We start from the raw sequence: 20392 nt of genomic DNA, 5'->3' as shown, positions 1-20392 counted from the left end.
GAGACAGTTGATACAGAGATTTCTGACTGTAGCCTGGAGTGTTTGGTGTTCTGCTGTAGCACTTTTCCATCTTCAGAGAGCATTGCCTTCTGGCTGAGGTATAAAGCTTAGAAGTATTAATCTGTGCAGCTGGCTGGTACAGGGACAACACTTTTGAAGAATCGCAATACAAGTAATTTTCCCTTCCCAGACCGTACAAATCATATTTTTTTATGTAACCTTGTGGATCTCATTTATATCCCTATTGAAGAATCGTAGATTAACTGTAGGAAGAGCTTTGACATACAGATCATCATCTTTGATTATCCTTGTTGCCTTTCACTGAATCTTTTACCATTCTATTTTAGGGGAGGGTATTAAATGCAGGATAGATTTGTACAGTAACATAGTGATGGTCTCTGCTTTGGCCACTATTCCTTTCCAAATAATCCTGAGCACTCTGTATACTTCTGTGGGTAAAGCTTCTTTTCTGCTACTGAGCAATGAGCTGGTATCTCCATGGAAGTGTCTGTTCTAACATCGAGATCTTTCTCCTGGGTGGTAGTGATCTCTTTGGGGTCCATCACTGCATATGCAAGGTTGGAATTGGCTTTCCCATATACGTTCCATTTCACTTGGCATTTTGTTACCCAGTCATTCAGTCTCTAGTTCTGTACAGTTTCCCTCCTTGGTACTACCTGGAGTAACTGTGAGTCATCAGCAAAGTCTCACCTCACTGTTCACGCCCTGTTCCAGATCATAGATGAATAGTGAATGGCACTGCACTGTGACCTCCTCCCTCCTGCTACAAGAATGGAAAGTTTAGTCCTCCGACTTCCTTTTTTGTAGCCAAATGTTTATCTATGTAAGGACTTTCTTAAGCTGTCACAGCTGCCTTCCTTACCTATAATTTCAAGTGTATATTTTAAGAGTACCCTAGAGAATGGACTTTTGTATTATTTCACGTTTAACTCATACACTCTGGACTTATCAGTGAAATATATCATAAATAATAACATGATAAGGAAGTCTTCAACTCGTCTATCTGGAGCGTAATAGATAATGGATATTGTCCCCAAATCAATCATTGCTTATAATAGATGGAATGTAATTTGGTATAATTCAACGTAGATGTTCTGCTGAGATGGTGAGTGACATGCCAATGTCAGCTCACCAGGACCTTCAGATGGAGTTTCCTGTGCATACTTTAACACATGCATTTTATATATGTTTGGATATATCTTATTTTCTTGTTTATGCTTTCACACATGTATTTTATAGATGTTTGAAGAAGCTTATTTCTACATTTAACATTTTTTTTATATTTCAGAAGTGTTTTGTACCTATGCAAAGTGGGCAGAAACATTGCTATGCATCAGCAGTGCTATCCAAGTGCCGACTTCGTTTCAGAGGAACACCTGGATTTCCTACAAGTTCTTAGTACCTGGAAGAGTAATTTAATAGGTTTTTATGAATTAAGGCAAATATTTAGAAAAATTCCTGCTTACCAAGTGGGCTTTTCTCTTCCTGGTGTAACTCAGGTGTACTGTCTTTGCTGAGACCTCTTTTGCTGGATGTCGTCCCAACTATTCAACAGACTGCTGCTTTGGCTCTTGGGAGACTTGCCAATTATAACGATGCCCTGGCAGAGGCAGTCGTGAAGGGAAACATTCTTCCACATCTCGTGTGTTCATTGTCTGAGCAGAATGTAAGGCATCATTGTTTTCTTAAGTAATTTTTTTTTTAACTATTGCACAGGGAAAGAGAAATCTTTCTCTATCAGCTATCTGCTGTTATTCTAATATCGCAATAAACGTACTGAAGTCAGAGACAGTATGTATGTTTGAACTCCTGAGAGATCAATGCGTACTGTGTGCCTAAGTTTGACTTTAAAATATCATCTTACCTTTTAGTGCACTGTAGAAAATAATCTGTCTGTGGCGCTGCTATGTTTTTGAACTGTTGAGTGATCCTTTATAAAAGGTCCCTCTTTAAACATAAGACTATTTGAAAGCTGTAGTGATAATTGACTAGGATTTGTCAATAATACCAAACAATTGTAAAATACATATTAAAACTTGAACTTGTGCAATGAAATATTTAATATCTACAAATGTAGCCTTTTGGAAATTTGTAGCATGAGAAATATCAAACCACTGACACAGGAAAATACACCAAAGGATTTTCATCTTGATATTTGTCAAAAAAAACAACAACAAAAATTGTTTTCACAATTGCAATGCAAATAAATCTGGTGGTCTCTTTTTCTCCCCTCTTGCAATTTTTCTTCAGGTTTTGCATGTATTCCAGCTTTGATATTCCAGTGATCCTAACCTAGATTAACAGAAATGCTTTCAAATAAGTTCCTAATAACCAGAAAAAGAAAGAGACATCTGAGAGTTAAGTGCATTGATATTGCAGCCATACTTAGGTTGCAGTTTTGATTTATTAGATTTAGGGGAAGTAGGATTTCAATGGAAATATAATTTGGAAAACTATATGTTTTCATTTTCAATCTTTTGAGGAAAACATAGATGTAAGTCCTCATTGCAGATTTTTTGTGTGCATATCTGGTCATTGCCTATATCATTAATCTTTAGAAAAAAAAAAAAGCCAAAGAAAAACCTAGATGTCAAGATACTGCTATAGCATGGAAAGAAAGTTAAGGTTTTAGTTAGACAAATTTATAACCATTTTGGTCCTTTTATTTCTATTTTTGAGGGAAGAAGGGGAATGAAACTCTTCATCCTCTATTTTTGAATTGGAAACCGCCCCCTTGCTACAACTCAAAGCCCTCACTAAATTAGCTTGAGTACCCTGATTTATCTCTTCCATGTTACTGCCCGTGCTGTCGTTACATCGAGATGGCTGTAATTCAGAATCACTTGGGCAGCAGCAAGATTAGTGTGAGGTCATGGAAAGCCTACTATGCCTTGGTGACTGAGGGCAAGTGAAGGAAACTCATTATCCAGTTCATGCAGAGTTTAGCAATGCATGCAGTTTGTTACTTCCCATAGCACACACCCCCCCCGCCCCGGTTTCCATTCCACTCCCTCTTTGTGTATCAACATCTATATTTAAGGAGGAGATTCTTTGAGCACACCATAAATACTGGTTCTCCTGATTTATGGAGAACAGTTACAGGGTCACATCCCTGATCAATGTTTTGTCAATTAAATGGAGCAAAATTCAATTTTACAGTGTGTTCTGACTGTGCCTGTGAATACAGTTTGTTTGTAAATAAATATGTTTTGAATCATAAAAACAAATAAGTGGTTTTCTTTGCCAGGAGCATAATTACTTAACAGAAATAACATACCTATATTTGCACAGAGATATACACAACTATAGCTCCACTGAGTTCAGCAAAACTTGCATTAGCTAGGGATTTGACTGTTTGTCTGTACTGTTTCCCTTAACTTTTGTTCCCCCTAAATGATGTTTAATGCTTTGCTTGTAAATTATGTTTAATGTACCTGCTTGTAGGCCTTAACTTAGAACACTCGGGTTTTTGGCATTAAGGAGTTATATCAGTACTGGTAAGCTAGGGAGGGTCAGGGCATGTGTTTGAGCACTGGAAGATGACTGTGCTCTTTAATTGTTAATGTGCTCTCTGATGTGGTTTTAGCCAAAGCCGACCATCAAACTACTTGTCAATGCCTGGACATGGTCCAGGGGGTAGCACAAGGCAGGGACAGTTTCCAGTAGTATGGATGAGGCCATGGTGCGTTGAGGGAAGAGGATGGACGTGGTGTGCCCTGTCACTTCCCCTCAGGGCCAGGAAGTGTGCCCAGGTCCGTTTCACTTTTTGTGGAGCCGTTGCAGATATTCCTCTGTTGCCATACCTTAGTGTTTTAGATCAGACTTTTGAAGATGTTTGGGCACCTCACAGGATGCACAAAAGCACTCACGTGGTTCTTTGTTTCTCTGGACTCGATCCAAAAGGGATGTGGGCTTTCTATTGTTGAAGTTTTGGGTACACTGATGGTAGGAATCTGTCAGCATGAAATGCCTAGGCTCCCTGTGCAGAGCAGGGGAGAATCAAGCATCTTGGAATGAGATTAAAGCCAGCTGGCACATAGAGGGAGAGCCTTCTAAAGCTTGTCCATAGGGATGATTTGTCAACTTCCAGGCTGGAGAGCATACTCCGGGCAAGTGGATGTAGCAGTAGATTGCTTGTGTCCCAATGAATCTTGCACTCATTGCTGCACAGTGGCTTCATGAGGGAGGGGAACTGCCTTTTCTCCCAACACAGTTGCCTCTGGCCAGAGTGCTTTAACTGGGCTCTGGATTTTGAAACCGTGTAAGGCAGGGGAAGAAATTTAATCTTCAGTTTCCACATCCCAATGATAATTATGAAACTGCAGGAAGAGACTCAAATGTGACTTTTGAGGGGAACATCGTGTGCTTTTAGGAGAAGCTACAACCACCATTAGTGTTTACACGGGACCCCATGATGTGTGGAGCATCATACGTTACATATATGCTCAAAACATGTATTTGGCCCAACGCTGAGGGAGATGAGTAGAACTGAGACAAGTGCTTGGATTTTGCTTGAATTTATGACAGAGGTGCCAAGGTGCTTAGTCCTGTTGCAAGTGAGCTGTTTCTGGACACGGGCAGGAGTAAAATTGCAGGCTGCCTGGTCAAAACCGAGGGTCATCCAGTGTTGGGTGTTTGGTGGGATGGGTTTTCAGGAACTTAGCTGTGGTCTTAGGCAGTATTTAGGCATTTCAGGATTCAGATCCTAAACCCTTTTGTTAGATCTAATTCTCTGTGTCTCAGTTTCCTGTTTGTAAATGTAAACAATGTTTTCTCATAGAGATGTTGCGAGGGTATATACATTAGAAATTGTGAAACCTTGCAAGTGTCACAGATGGGTAGAATTATTTTAGGACCTTGCCCTGCATAACCTGTGTAATCTGGTTAAATATGTTAAGAGCTATTGTTTTTGCAGCTCTTATCGTTCACTACTCACTTAAACAAACAGATTTATCTAGACTATTATCTTTTCCCCATATCCTCTTAGCCCTCTCATTTTTTCTGTTTGTTTATGCACTTACTGCAAATTTTAGATCATGAGCTGTCTCAAAGAAGGACTGTAAGTTCATTGTTTTTGTGACGTCTGGTGGTCCTGATTTGGATCTGTATGAGATATTGCTGCTATTAAAACAGTCTAATTTATGCATGTCTGTACTGTATTATGCTTTGAACTACTTAATGTTAGTAAAAGCTTTTTTTTTTCTTCTCCCTAATTTGTATAGCGTTTCTACAAGAAAGCAGCTGCATTTGTGCTGAGAGCAGTTGGTAAACATTCTCCACAGCTAGCTCAGGCAATAGTTCAGTGTGGAGCACTGGAAATGCTTGTGATTTGTTTGGAAGATTTTGACCCTGGAGTCAAAGAAGCTGCATCTTGGGCACTAGGGTATATTGCCCAGCACAATTCAGGTAACAGGTTTCACATGTGTTATCTTTCAGCTTAATGCTATGTGAGAGTTATAATGAATTGCATTATTGTAATGTTCATAAATAGAACAAGATGCTTTTTCTTTGATATTGTTATCAAATCTTAAATTTGGATAAAAACCTGCTCTATAGCAGTCCGATAGCGCTATACCTTTAGTGGGAAACTGGCATATCCGACACCAGCAGTGCCCAGTTATGAGAGGTGCTCTAAGAGGAGATGCATTGGGCCTGTGGCCAGGAAACAACACTCTTGTTTTATTCTCCTTCATGAAGAAATTTCAGAATCTTTATGTATTGCATAACTGTTACTGTGGAACAAAGTTTCTTTTGCTCGACATTAGTTGTTATTTTATACACGTAGTAAAATGGAGAGGCCTAGGCAGAACCAAGTTTCATTCAGCTGATAGCAATGCCTGCGGGATAAATGTGCCAAATGCATTGCACTGACTCTATTATCATGAGCCAGTAGACCACACTCGTCTCCGAGGGTCAGGAATAGATCCTAGGTATCCGATATCGAGCAGTTCACTGCTGTCTCACAAGCAGTTGTATAACTCACTGGCAGTGTCATGTTCCTATTTAAAAGCTGATCCATGTGTCTGGTAATTCTTTTACCCGCTATTTATATAGTTCAAGTAAAAGTTTAGAGCTATGAACCAAAGAACAGAGGGAAGAGACTGCTGTATGGAAAGGGTGGGAAAAATGGCTTGTGTTCATATTGTTTAAAGTTAAAATTTTTCTAGGATCACAACATTAACACATGCATTTATATTCAGTTTTGGCTTTAAAATGTACATAGACTGAATTTGGAAGTTATTTCCTTTTTTCTTTTTTTAATATGTGGAGTGCCGGAGTGTGGAAATCATGGGGGATTTCCTCTTGCCGCTTAGAGAGAGGGTTAACTTACCGGGACAGACTCCGAAGTCGTCAGCACCTTCCTAACACTACTTTTTCTGGGGAACAGATTAATTTTGGGGGCACCTTTACGTACTGAAGATCTTTTATCGTTTGGTCATCGGGTCTGAGTCCCACCTTTGGTTGAAAATAATTGTTGCTTCCATCTGAAAGATATTTGCTTAAGTGTCATTTGAAAGTGTTCCTTTGTATAAATGTGTGCGGTGTAAGTGTGTGTCTGTCTGTGTTACTCTTAACATAAACATTTCTGTAGTTTTGTTATGTCAGTAAATCAATATTGACTCACCTCAATTGCCCTTCGTGCTATTCATTGCGTGAACGCTGGCTGATCTTTAGGGTGATCCAGTTCACTCTGTGATGACATTGTCTGCAAAGATAGAGATGATGTGGGGGTATTGAAGACAACAAACTCCTTGTACAAATTTTTATTCCACAATCAAGAATTATTTATTTGAACGGCATTTTCAGAAACTAGGTTGAGATTGCAAGTGCTACCAAGCTGCAAGCATCAGGGTGTAGGCAGATCACTAGATGTAATCAATTTAAAAAAACCAAACAAAACAACAAACCAGCAAGCAAAATAAAACCCAAAAAATCCCTGAAAAAAAATCGTTCTTCCTCTGCCCAGTTATGGCTAATTTGGGGGATTTACCTTCCTCTATAGCACAGCCACAGGAAGTCTCTAAAATGATTACTGAAAGTAGAGGAGTTATACTGAAGAAAGATCACTCTGTGCATGGTGTGTTTCTTACACTCCTACAAGCATGCCTTTGCAACAGGATATTGTTGGAGATGGGATACAAAGATAGATGGACCTTTTCTTATCAACATCTGGTGTTCACTGTTCAAGAAACTCTGGATTAGACTCACACGATAAAATTTGGCAGTTGTGATTTTCTGTCATTGACTGCATGTGCACACATATTGCAGCTTAAACTCTATTTTTAGAGTTGGGTGTGAAAGGGTTTTCCCCACCCACAAAAGGTTTTTCAGTTTCAAAAATTGTTTCGGTTCCAAACTGGGACAACATTAAGACAAGATTTTTTTTCTGTCCTGAAAAGACTGGGAGGTAGGGAGGCTTATTTGCCCCCAGCAAGAATGGTTCAATAATTAGGGCATATGTCTGGGATGTATGTGGGAGACAGATTAAAGTCCTGATCTGTCTTAGGCAGGATGTGAACCTCTGTTTCCCTGAATACAAGCAAAGGCTCCCAGCATTAGGCGATAACTGTTTGCAATGGGAGGGTCTGTCTGCTTTTAATCAGAAATTCCATCCATGACCTGGTAAAGCTGCTCTCTAGGAACCGTGGTGCATGTTCCCATGAAAAGACTTCAATTTTGAGAAATCAAGACTTCATTTTTTTCCTGATGAACACATTTTCTGGTTAGCAAGTTTACTACTGTCTTCATACAACAGTCTCTTAAAATGCAGTTCTTCTGTGAACAGATGTTTCCAGAAGGCCTGTGAGATTTTAGATCAAGACGGATATCTCATGAGATTTCAAGACACTAGAAATCTCACCAGGTCAAACTCCAAAATTTAGGAACAGCTCTTGCAGTTCTGCTCTCTCTTGAAGATCCCTTTGAGCTGAATTTCAGACACTGATCTTAAAGTATACAGATCAGTATGCTGTAATTTTGCCATTCATTATTTCTACTGTATTACTTCTACTATTTGTGTTTGAAGTATGAAGTGTTTCAAATACCATCAAGATACCTTCAAGTCCATTAAAATTATTTTGTAAATTTTTACTTATACCATATTCAGTTACTTTTAAAATGCAAAATTCTTATGTTTGAGATATGCAGATAACTTAGCTTTCCCTTTGCTTTGCCTACATAAAAGGTGTAATTTATTAGTTGTCTCATACCTGCTTCAGCATATTGTAAATTGGTAGGAAAACAAAAATAAACAGCACTATTTCTACTTAAGCGTATTACTGAGAGTGGAGGTACACTCATTTTCTGTCATACAGTGGTGCTCTTAGGATCATAGGATGGCTCAGCTCAGAAAGGACCTCGGGAGGTCTCTAGTCAAGCTTCCTGCTCAAAGGCTAGGCCAGGTTGCTCAGATCTTCAGTGATTTGAGTCTAGCAGTAACTTTTTCTTATTCCGGGATCTAAGCTTGTCCCATGCTTAATGACCCAGGTCATTAAGTATGATGAAAGCTTTTCTCACTGGTTACCGTGACATCTTTAGTGCTGTGGTCGTAGTGGTCTGTGTAAACTTGGGATTTTGAAGTGCAGCCTTTGGACTACTTGTGGGGATTAGAGTCTTCCTATGTGTCCAATTGTGTCCATTAAATGATCACACAGTCCTCAGAAAAATACAGTATTGGTGGCTGTTTTGGTCAAAACCTGTTATTTCCTGCGGACACACCTGCCACCACAGCTGGGTCTGTTTGAGAACCCTGGTCTGGACTGAAACTTGCATTTGCTTCCAAGCAAAGAAGGTTTTGCTGCTGCCTTCCACTATGTGAATATGGCATTTGTTCCCAAGTGATTTTCCTTCTCTTGGGACTACCCTGCATATTCACTTTCTCACCTTCATCTTTTCTCCCTAATCTTTTTATCTATACTATTATTGCCAATATGTTAATGTTGTTATGGATTTTTTTTTTTTTTGTGTAACACTTTAGGCCCCTTTAGATCAATCATATAAGACTTCCTATTGATTTCAGTGGGTATGTAGTCAGGATCTTATTGACTCCTCTTCGTTCACTTTCCACTCTTCTTGATCACATAAACTCATGACTAGGCCTCAACTTACTTTAAATTAATTTCTTAGTCCCTGATGAATACTTTTGTGTTGAGACAAATCAGTGCAACTCTGGTACAACTACTAGTTGTACTAGCAACTTCTTAAGCTCCAAAGTCTTTCTTTATCAGTCTTTCTTTTACCTCCATGTGAGTCTGTCTTCATGTCTGCCGTATCTCCCTCTGCTAAAATCTTCCTCACGTTGTTCTGGACCAAAGCAACTAATTTATGGTGGGTTTTGGGTCCTAGTTCTCTTGCCTCTGAAAGTAGAATAACATTTCCTACTTTCCCTCATGTCAGGAGAAGTCTTACTTTATCATCATGTAGTTGGGCAGGTTCCTTGCTTCGTAACCCAAACAGAAGTTCCAAGCCCAGGGTTTTCAAAACTTTCTATGGACTTACATGAGATTTATAAAGTAGTTTTTCTCTGCTTTCTCCTCTTTGACTATTGATCTTGTCTTTGCCCAGATAACACAGTCTTGGCACTGTGTTCAGAAAAGTATTTTTGTAATTTGTTCCATCCTTTTTAATTTCTTTGACTGAATATTTTTTTAAAAAAAATTTCTTCTTGACAACTGTGTTTTCTCTTTTAATTCTTTCTCAGCCTTTTTTTTTTTCACTTCTGTCTGTGTTTTGTAATTGGACAGCAAAATTTCATTAATTCTTTGGTGTATCGTCTGAATTAAAGACGTTCTACCAAGTGGGAAGGTTAATTGAGCCTCTTTTTGAGAAAAAAAGAACTGCAATTATCATAGAATCAATTCTTAAAGTCATAGTTTTGGGCTGAGTTTGCAGGGGAATGTAATGGGAAGATGTAAATTTTCTTTTGTCCTTGTTTCGACTTCCCTGTTTTTCTGAAAGTCCATTTACTGCTTGACTGTCTTTTGACACATGGTCCAGCCCTCCATGTGGTAAGTTATTAGCCATGAACCTTATAAACACCACTGGAAGAACAACCATTTAATTAACCATGACAAACAGCAAACATCAGTATTTAAATGATATCAGACTTCTAACAGCAAGAGCTGATCTAAATTGAATCAGATTTAGTTTGCTCTTTTAAAATAACTTTTGTGGTTACTTTTGCATGCCTGGGCACAGCTGTGACCTTAAAGTATTTCTCTTTCTCTCCCTACTTGAACTTCATGATTTCAGCTCATAAGGCATCAAAGAAACCCATTCTTCTAGTTCTGTTCTGTACCTCTTGACATGATTTTCCTGATACTAGCATCTCCTTGGCAGACTGTAGGCAATTGAGTTGAGGCTCTGAAGTTGCTTTTGAGGCACATTCAGATGGTTTAATCTGGACCGTTGGTCAGTAGTTCATGATGTATTCCACTTGGTCAGTGTACAGCATCAAAATACAATTTGAAGAATACAAGTGTGGCTTCTTCCATGAAAACCCGAATGTAGCTTATATTGATTGGCTAGTTTTCAGGTTTTGTTTCAGATATGTTTCAGGTACATTTCACTTCAAATTCGTAAAATTGCAGATATAGCATTTGGCAGCATTTCAGCATTTTGTTGACATCTTATTATTTGTGTGTATTTGGAGGGTGCACACTCTGCATTTTCAGTCAAATAGTTATTTGAAAAGTGAACCTTGAAGGGTTAATTTTGTATTAGTTTAAAAATTACCGCATTATTTATTATAATTTTGTGAGGTAATATTTATAATTTGTTTAAAATATATCATAAAATAACATACAGTGTAAATATTTGACTTATCACATGTATTGGAGTGTGTGGCTATAATTCACTAATTGAAAACAAATCTGGTCAGGGACATTATTTGGATATTAACAACGTAATGATGACATGACTTACAGATTTCATGAAAAACTATATTAGTCTATGTATATTTAATGAAGTATGCTATATTTTTCTTAGTATGAAAATCTCTTCATGGATGGACTATAAATCAAAAGCTAAGTTAGAGTCTTGAAATACAACAGCCATATGTTGCCATGGTACTGTAAGTCAAGATAAATGTTAAAGATAATAATGGATATGCATAATAAGGTGTAGCAAAACTGAACTAGGAATCTAATAGATTATTGAATCCCCCATGATTTTTACCACTTTTTCAATACTATTTTAAAATAGCACAGCTTGGTTATAGTATAAATTTTGCTTCTGATATCCAGTAATTCTTATTTCAGGATTGTGATTAATGCTACGTACACAGAGAGAACTAATGAATTTCTAATAGTGTAACTTTTGTCCGTGTCAGCTAATCATATGCTCAGATTATTATTTTTTTTCTTTTTTATTTAAGGTGCAGTTAGTTAATGATATTGTACTGATCTCAGACACACAATATCCCACTGATGATATTTCTCATTTGTGTAATTGTGTATGATAACATTTTCACGTCATTAAAGTATAAATTCTGTCTTGTCCCATGTATAGTAGCAAAACGTAGTTTCGATCAGCAAGTTCCATTTTTCCAGTCTTTTATGTAAGATAAATCTTTTCTGTATGTTTTTTGTATTTCTGTTTTTGGCATTTGATCTATGCTAATATCTGCTTATCATTTAAAGAGGGTAAAATGCTCTCTAATTAGGTGGTTGGTAAAATTTTGGTACTTTGGCTTTCTGTGTTGTTGTTAGCCATGCATAAAATGCTTTCCTATTGATCAGCGTAGAATAGCCGGGGTTTAAACAGCTGACATCTGCTTACTTTAAAAAAAGAAAAAGAAAACAGAATAACAAACCATTTCAGCCTAATCTACCTCAAATGTGTGCATGTAAATGGGGGTCCATCTATTGACCTGCATTCTTTTCAGTTGTGGATTGGTCCACACGGTTTATGAAACCAGGAGGGCTGATTTGAAATGCAGATGTCGAGACAGTGAACTACACCCTCCCCTTTTTCCTTTGCTGTATCTGTCAGGGTGAAAAATGGCTTGCACAAGGGTCAGTCACCCATACTCACTTAATTACTTTCCTTGGACCTACAGAACTGTCACAAGCTGTGGTGGATGCAGGAGCTGTTCCTCTTTTAGTGCTCTGTATCCAGGAGCCAGAAATTGCTTTGAAAAGGATTGCTGCTTCAACTCTCAGTGATATTTCAAAGCATTCTCCAGAGTTAGCACAGACAGTAGTGGATGCAGGAGCTATCGCTCACTTAGCTCAGATGATCCTGAACCCTGATGCTAAACTGAAGGTACATTTAAAAATTATTTTTAAAATCTCCATTATACCAGTCATTACTTGATATTGAAGCAAAGACACTGATGTGCATATTTATTTAGGAAGCTCTTGTTTTAGGCGTTAACAAAATGTAACTACCTAGTTAGTGACGAAGAGTTCTGAACATATTCACAGATTTAGCTACTGGATAAAAACTGCCGCTCTGTGAGGAACAGCTAAACTAATACTTAAAGTGAATCGTATACATTTTTTTTTAGAATTAAATAGCGTACGAAGAATACAACAGATATTTTTCATAGATAAAATTTGCACCATTCAGTTACAAAAAAGGTTTTGCATACTTAAGATTATACTATAAACTGGTTAATATTAAATGTATTATTGTATTTTAGAATGTACTATCTGATGTGAGTAGATGTTGTCGAAGGTTTAATCGCTAGAGTTTAATGGACAAAAAAATTGTTTCTTAATCCAATTGATTTTTTAGTCTTACTCTAACAGAAACAGAAGACAACGTAAAAATGCCACTTCAAACAAATAGATAAAAATTCTTTAATATAAGGTCTGACAGACCAAATTTATGCAACTAAAGATACTTTCTGTAGTTTTCAATAAATTTAAAATTATAGTTTTAAATGGTGTATATGTATTTTCTTTTTTAATACATAGCAAGCTTGAATGGGATAAAACAAAGGAGAAACTTTTATTCAGGAACCAGCGAATGTTCTGTGCCATTATATTCGTGCATGAATTGACTCAGTGAATTGTAAAATAGCTGTAATTGTTTTCCCTATCCTGCTTTGTTTTCCTTGGTGCAATAGATTTTTGTGTGCAGGAGGAGCGTGTGTTGTGGGATGTTTGTATACTATTGATTTTATAACAATTTTTATTTACTAGCGTCAGGTGCTGTCAGCTCTAAGCCAAATAGCAAAGCATTCCGTGGATCTTGCAGAGTTGGTGGTTGAAGCAGAAATTTTCCCAGTTGTGCTCACATGCCTGAAGGACTCAGATGAATATGTCAAGAAAAATGGTGCAACTTTAATTAGAGAGATAGCAAAGCATACGCCTGAGGTAAAACCTTGAAAATGCAAATACAAGGTCATATCATTAGATTTTACACTTTAAATAAAATACAGGATTATTCTGTCATTTGCTTTTCGAAAGGGAGGGCAAATAGCTGTTTGGCATGTTCATTGGAAAAATATGGAAATGCTTGCTGATATTATGAGATGTGTATTGAATATGAATTGGGTTAGGAAACTGGGAATCATATAATGTATACCTAGCTACTTCATTCCATAAAATATCTGCACAGAGAAAGAGTTTTAGGCTGACGGTATTGTCAGTCCTAGATACTAAAAATATCATGAGAAAAGCCTCACAGAAGTCATGATACCAGCTAATAAATGACAAGATCATCCTATAACAATAAGAGATGGCGTGTCTTTTAAAAAGATCTTCTGGAGTGCTGGGATCACATTTTAATTATTTTTCCAATGCCAGTGAAGGTCAAAAATTCTCTTATTGTATTATTAAACTGATGGTAGTTTCTTTTATTAGCTTGAGCTTGTAATTTGAGTCTCAGCATTTGCAGTGTTTTTGCCAATAATTGACGCAGGAAGGTGGGGATGTTTGGCAAAGTCAATACAAAATAAATAGAAAAACCAAATAATTATAACTAGGTTAATCTGTCAGACCATACAGATAATTAAAAGTTTCTAAATATGATTCTGTAATTAAATACAAGCAATGTATTTGTGGAACACTCTAATGCTGAGCGCAGCCATTTCAAAATCATGATACTAGCTTAACAACTGAGAAGTGTTTAAACATGAATATTGTGCTGTTTCTTCAGCCCGCTAATCTTGAAGCTGCTGGTGATTAGAGGTTGCAGGCTTGCGACATTTCCTGCTTTCTCTCTGCACCTAATGAGCAATGCAACTTCACTTTCTCCAAAAAGTGAAGAAATCATCATCAAAGCGGGGGGCACTAGAGTTGGAAGCCAAAGGCCAAACTCGCAAGCCTGCAGGTTCAGTCAGAAGAGCTGAGAGCACAGGACCCTCCACACAAGGGGAATTGGCCAGTCTAGCAGCTCTCCAGAGGAGCTGTAGGAAGTATCTGGGTGACTCCCAGTGGGAAGTCACAGTCCACATTCGACTTCAGAGTGACAGTGATCTCTGTCCATCTCTGAGCAACTCTATTCAAGCAACACGTGTTGCAGCAGAGACAGATCGGCCAACGCTATTTCTAGAGGAGTTGGCTGTGTCAGTCAGGTGAGCGTTGTGGCTTTTGGATCTCAGCTCTCTATCTGCATATGCAGTAAAATTCATGTGAAGGTCAGGATCTGGGGGACTTGCAGCGGGGCCTGAGGCTCACAGCACGGGGGAGTGTGTCTGTGCAGGAGCTCTGTGTACGTGGCTCTGCCCAGGCGTAGGACTTGGTCATCACTGACTGCAGTTCCCAATCATGTGGACAGTTTTTCCTGGGTAATAACTTTACATTTCGTCTAGCTGTTTAACGAAAAAAACCATCCCCTTTCAAAGGCTCTAAGGCAACAGTGGATTTTATGTTTATATAAATCAACTGGACTGGAAATCCACATGCATTGGTTTTGTTCCTTTGATTTCGACTTTTAAGAACATGTTTCTTTTTGCTTTGGAATCTTTGGGACAAATGTGATATACCTAACAAGACAGAAGAAAACAATCATAATATGAAATTATTTGAATTTCCACGCACTGTTGATATCATACATATACTACTGCTGTCCCTCAAGTGATGTGAGAAGTGATACCTTTTGGAAAGAAAGATGTTACATTGCTTGAGACACACAGCAAACATCATACACTGTGGACATGATTATCATTTATAAGCAAGGCTGTATTATTTGACATTCTGGGGCAAACTCCATTGTCCATCCAGTGTGTTCCCTGGACACTTCCCTCAGAATACCCTAACTTGGCAGGACAATGTAGTCCAAGTTGGTTTTGTGCATCCGTGACAGCTGTCTTTGGCTTCGTGCCTCAGCAGGGGGATCCACAAAGGCTTTTATGCCGCAGAGTTATCTAGAATGCAGGTGAGAGGAGGAGTGGGCCTTTCCTGCTCTCCTTGTGCAGAACATACCATGTTGGCTTGGTAATGAGTGGGCACTAGTATGAAAGAATATCTGGCTCAGTAGGTGTGTCTTCAGGGGCATTCATGTATTAGGCGGTCATTTGCATGATTCTTCAGTGTACTAAAGGAATTGAGAATGTGTCATTCCATGCTATAAAGCGTCAAGAATCCAGAGTCCTGATTTCCTTGCAGTAAAGTAAATCAACAACAGAGTAGCAAACCAGCTTCATTCCTGAGAACTTCATGCTGCCCTTAGCGCCCAATAGTCTGTATGGTACATCACTCTTATTCCAGCTTTATTTATAAATCAGGAGCAATATGTTTAAAGACTTTTCTAATGTAGTGCTTTATGCCTGTTGATACTATACAGTATCTGATCTCTTCTGTTTATCTTTTCAGCTTTCACAGCTTATAGTAAATGCAGGTGGAGTTGCTGCTGTGATTGATTGTATTGGCAGCTGCAGAGGGACTGTCAGACTGCCTGGCATCATGATGCTTGGTTACGTAGCAGCTCATTCGGAGAACCTGTCAATGGCAGTGATTGTCTCCAAGGTTAGCTATCACTTTGCCGTCTTCCTATAATTCTTCAGTGGTATTCTGAGAAAGAGATACAGATTAACATAGGCAGAGAATGTATTTGGTGACAGAATTATATACTTGCTGTTGACAAATGCACTTTCTCCTAACATTGCTGCTTGCTGTGGCTGAAATTATGTGGTAACCTGATCAAAGTGTGTCTTTATGAAGTTGAACCTTTGATAAAATGTCCTGGATTAGTTTGTGAACATCGATTTGTATTATGGTACATGATTTTTCTATGTTGCAATTGCACGGGTACAGAAAATAAGTCAGTGAATTTCTATGGTCTGTTTCCTCTTAAAACACATATTTGTGGCTACATCAAAACTCTTTTTGAAACAAGAATGTTTAATGGCACATTCTTCATTGCACTATCATGATTCTGCTAGTACTGCTAGAGCAGTCTGGCAACAGAAATCTTCAGACTTGAAAAGACCTCCGTTCCTAATGTAGTATAGTTTGATTGAGTTGTGCAAGTGACGTTTCAAATGAGATAAGCTATACATTTTCAGGTTTAAATAAATTCTGCTGGGCAATGATATAGAAGGGAGAGAATTTGCAATAGGTGAAATTAGTGCCTGACATAATATTCTGATGTGAATAATGCTAACTAATGACAGGAAGAAGAAAGTAATTTCACTGAGCATTTTTGGCCCATTTTCACACTCATTTAAAATATACCGTATGAGTGGAAACAATGAAACAATAAAAAGAGAGGAACAGAAATATCTTCTAGTAGGAATACAAGTTAAAAATGGAAATTGCTACAACAGAACATCAGTAAGTGTGCAGGGAAGGTAGGAGCGATCAAAAAAAATGCTCTTCTGTGTTTGAAAACTAGAGAAATAGACACTTTTTCCTTGCCTTCTCCAGAGGCCCTTCTTCTCTGGATGCATCTCTGTCTCTCCACTTTCAGGGATGCCTCGAGCAAATATGCTCTTGCTGTTGAGTGCTTGACATTAAGTGGGATGAATCCAGGATTAAGTTTATGTGGAAGCACCTAAGCAATAAATTTTTGAAGAGTTGCTACCATATGGTTGCTACCCTCACTGGATGGGAGCACAATGAGAGATTTCATAGGGAACTGTGCAAACTCACTCAAAATAAAATATTTTAATGAATGATCTACAAAAGAAACGCAATAAACCCATAACCCATGTAAAAAAAAAAAAAATTGCTTCAGGGGAGACTAAGCTTGTGGAATGGTACATAGTGCTGAGGGACCTGGTGTGGTATACTGGAACCATTTGAAAGAAATGCACTGTGGCATAACCACATGCAGTTACATATGTACGATGTTATGATGTAAAGTGATAACTCCATTCTGCGGTACTGTATCCTGGAAAGGATGAATTTTGAAAAATTATTTTTGGGGTCATACTGGACAAACACTTCATTGTGGTCTTCTGCTGCAGTGCAGTGGCAAAAATAGAAAAAAAGACAATTCAGTCCTTTGCAGTATTAAAGAGTGGAAGATGAAGCGTTATTGGGAAAAAGAAGGAAAAAGCAGCTCATCGATCTGTAGTACGAGTGCATATAGTTCTGTTCTCTGTATTTGAAAAAAATCTTGAGAAACCCCCGAAGAGTGTGCAGAAAAGGCAAAAAAGATCCATGGGATGGAGAAAAAGGTTTTCTAGTTAGAAGTTTAGTAGCCTTGCCTTACCTAAAGTAGCATGAAATGATTCCTATTGAAGTATCCTGGCATAAAATACAAGCTACTAAGTAGCTCCATAGTCCTGTGGAGAAAGAATAAAGACTGTGACCCTGAACCACAAGAACTTCAGTAACAGCTGGATGTGAGTAAGGTATTTTCCATCTCTTGATGTCTTCAAATCAAGAGTTGAAATCTTTCTGGAAGTGATTGGATGAGTCAAACATGAATTACTGGACTCCAGAAGAGATTGATAAATTGAAATTTAGTGTTGTGGATTAAAAAAAAAAAAAAAGAATGACTGAGCTCTTCTGTTCTTAAACTGATTTCATAGACTCATAAACACTCAAATTCTTTTATTTTCAGCCTGACAAAACTGAAGCCTTTACTCTTAGTACAGCCTGAATTGTGTCATGTATTCCTTTTATCCCTTAAATTTGTGTTAGTTCAAACTGCCTTCTGATTTAGAACACTGAATCTGTTTCTCTCTTTCTTTAACTAGATTTATTAAGATTTATTCAAAATTCTTGCTAGTCATGATGTTGTAAAAATATGACACCACTAGCATGTGTTCTCTTATAGCTTATTTTAGAAAAAGAATCTAAACAGAGAAACATTTTCTAACAATCTGTATCAATTTCAAGTTTTCCTTCCCTGGTATAGATTTGTAAAGGTTGTGCTTTTGATTGATGCTGTAGGGAATACCACCACTGTGTGCCTGTTTGATAGAAGAACACGAAGATCATATTAAGGCAGCAGCTGCTTGGGCCTTGGGACAGGTTGGAAGACATACTCCTGAGCACGCACGGGCTGTTGCAGTAGCAAACGTGCTACCTACGCTCCTTGCTATGTATATGGACACACGCAGTTCAGAAGATCTTCAAATGAAAGCAAGTATTTTTGTAGTATCTGCAGTGTGAGATATTTATTGTAATCAACAGGTATAAGCGCTTAAAAACTACTGAATGGTATGTGCTTTTATTGATGTTCATTGAGTCACAGATTTCCCGGATGTAGGCTGTTCAAAGGCTGCATGTCTTTTATTAGGACTGGCTGGTCCTAACGGGTGTGTGTATGGTGCATACCACATCATATGGTACAGACGCAGCAATCTAGTCCCTTATTTTCTTCCCATTTTAGATCAGAGTTGCATACACTCATAAATACTGTAATTTCTTGTGAATGACTAATTTCTAATTGTCTACTTTTTTTTTTGAAGTATAAGCTCTTGTACAAAATGTTATAGTCCTTGTAGTAGATTTGCTTACATGTTGTTATTATAATAAAACTGTAACAAATACTCAAAACTCTGCAAACATGCAGGTCTTCATATTTAGGGCCTTCCTTATGTGGGAGCTAGTAGAGCTGCAGTTTGGTAAAGTGTATTTTTGGGCGACAGTAAGTGAACCAACTGAAGAGTACAATGTGACAGGATACAGTCTCCCATGTTGTACTATGTTTCTGGACATTCCACTAAAGTATAACATTCCAGGTCTGTAAAATACCTTCTGTACAGCCATTTTGAGTGGTCGCCAAAATATCCAGGCCAAATTAGCTGTACCTGTAATCCTACCCAAGAAGGTCATTACTGCTCGTAAACAGTCACCATTGAGTCTGTTTTCAGAAACTAAGCACCGATGTACAACTGTTTCACTCTCTTTTCCACCCTGACTGGATGGTAGTGCACTTTGCTCTCCCAGACCAGCAGACTGTCCTAGTAAGCCACTTCTAAAATACAGTATTTTAAAATATGTTTTGATTTAGCTTTCATATTGTATTACAGGACTTCAATTTACTTAAAGGGTCTGCTCCTGCTTCCATTGTAGTCAAAGGAAAATTGCCATTACTTTGACAGTAGATAACATAATAATATGATGCACTGTAGGTTTGGAGGCTTAATAAATCTAAGTAGAAAATTGATTCTTCATTAGGTGACCTGATAGACATAATAGTTTTTATTCAGAAAATGGTCTTTCAGAATTCTGATCAATTTGCTTCTTTGATCAGACTTCAGTGATATGTAACATGAATTCTTGTTGTTTTCATTGATGTCTTACCGGAGAAATTTTATTTTGCATTTCAATAGACCAAAAGAGCCTTAAAGAGCATCCTTCAGAAATGCACGTATCTCCCAGCACTTGAACCATTGCTGCATGATGCCCCTCCCAATATTATGAAACATATTGTTGGGCAGTTTAGTAAGGTAAGAAAAGGCACTCTTGATGAGTAACACGTTAATTGTTTTCCATTTAGCAAGGAAGCTATCTTTCCAAAGATGAAGTCTCTCTCAAGGTCTCAGTCATTTTCTCAGGATCCTCAAGCATCCCATGCAGAAGCAGTTTGGAGCATCCTGTTCTTTTGCCTGATAAAGCTGGATACTGCTTCATCTGGAACCTGCCATAATTCATCCTAAAACTGGGAAAACGGTTGCTTATAAGCAAGGTGTTTTTTTCTTCCTTGCCTCTTGAGATTAAGTGCAATATTAACTCATGTGCAAATATTTTCACTGAGCCAATGTATCACATAAATCCCGGTCGCATCTGTTTTAGATAAAGTACAAGCTGTCTGTACAGGAGTGACTTAAATCAGGTATTTTACATAGAGTATATAGAGTATAAAGGCTTCACCACTTTTAGCCTCATTAATTTTCAGTCTCAATTAAATAAGTGCAAAAATCCCAAATCTTTTCTCATCCCTCTCAAAATTTGAAAGTGTTTGTTGTTAATTACCTTTTTGATTTGAGCACAGCATGTAAGAAGTGACACAATTTAATCAA

At 37.9% G+C, this 20392-nt stretch overlaps 1 protein-coding gene across 4 annotated transcripts in view; it reads left to right on the top strand.

The window, feature by feature from the left end:
- Positions 1-20392, top strand: part of SPAG6 (sperm associated antigen 6) — a 49727-nt gene that overhangs the window by 10202 nt on the left and 19133 nt on the right. For 2 of the 4 annotated variants that reach the window (XR_010069807.1, XM_063324672.1), the window contains exons 3-9: positions 1521-1687; positions 5244-5427; positions 12080-12285; positions 13170-13343; positions 15786-15938; positions 18315-18506; positions 19703-19819. Coding sequence is in view for 3 of the 4 variants with exons in the window: in XM_063324672.1 (XP_063180742.1) it covers positions 1521-1687; positions 5244-5427; positions 12080-12285; positions 13170-13343; positions 15786-15938; positions 18315-18506; positions 19703-19819 (1193 nt within the window). In the remaining variant the exon portion in view is untranslated. Of the gene's footprint in view, positions 1-1309; positions 1432-1520; positions 1688-5243; positions 5428-12079; positions 12286-13169; positions 13344-15785; positions 15939-18314; positions 18507-19702; positions 19820-19869; positions 20340-20392 lie in introns of those variants that run through there. The other 2 variants (XM_063324673.1, XM_063324674.1) reach the window with 2 other exon arrangements.

This window comes from Chroicocephalus ridibundus, chromosome 2, assembly GCF_963924245.1.
Source record: "Chroicocephalus ridibundus chromosome 2, bChrRid1.1, whole genome shotgun sequence".
Classification (NCBI taxonomy): Eukaryota; Metazoa; Chordata; class Aves; order Charadriiformes; family Laridae; genus Chroicocephalus; species Chroicocephalus ridibundus.
Note: the sequence above shows the minus strand (reverse complement) of the source record. Positions and strands in the feature narration are given on the sequence as shown.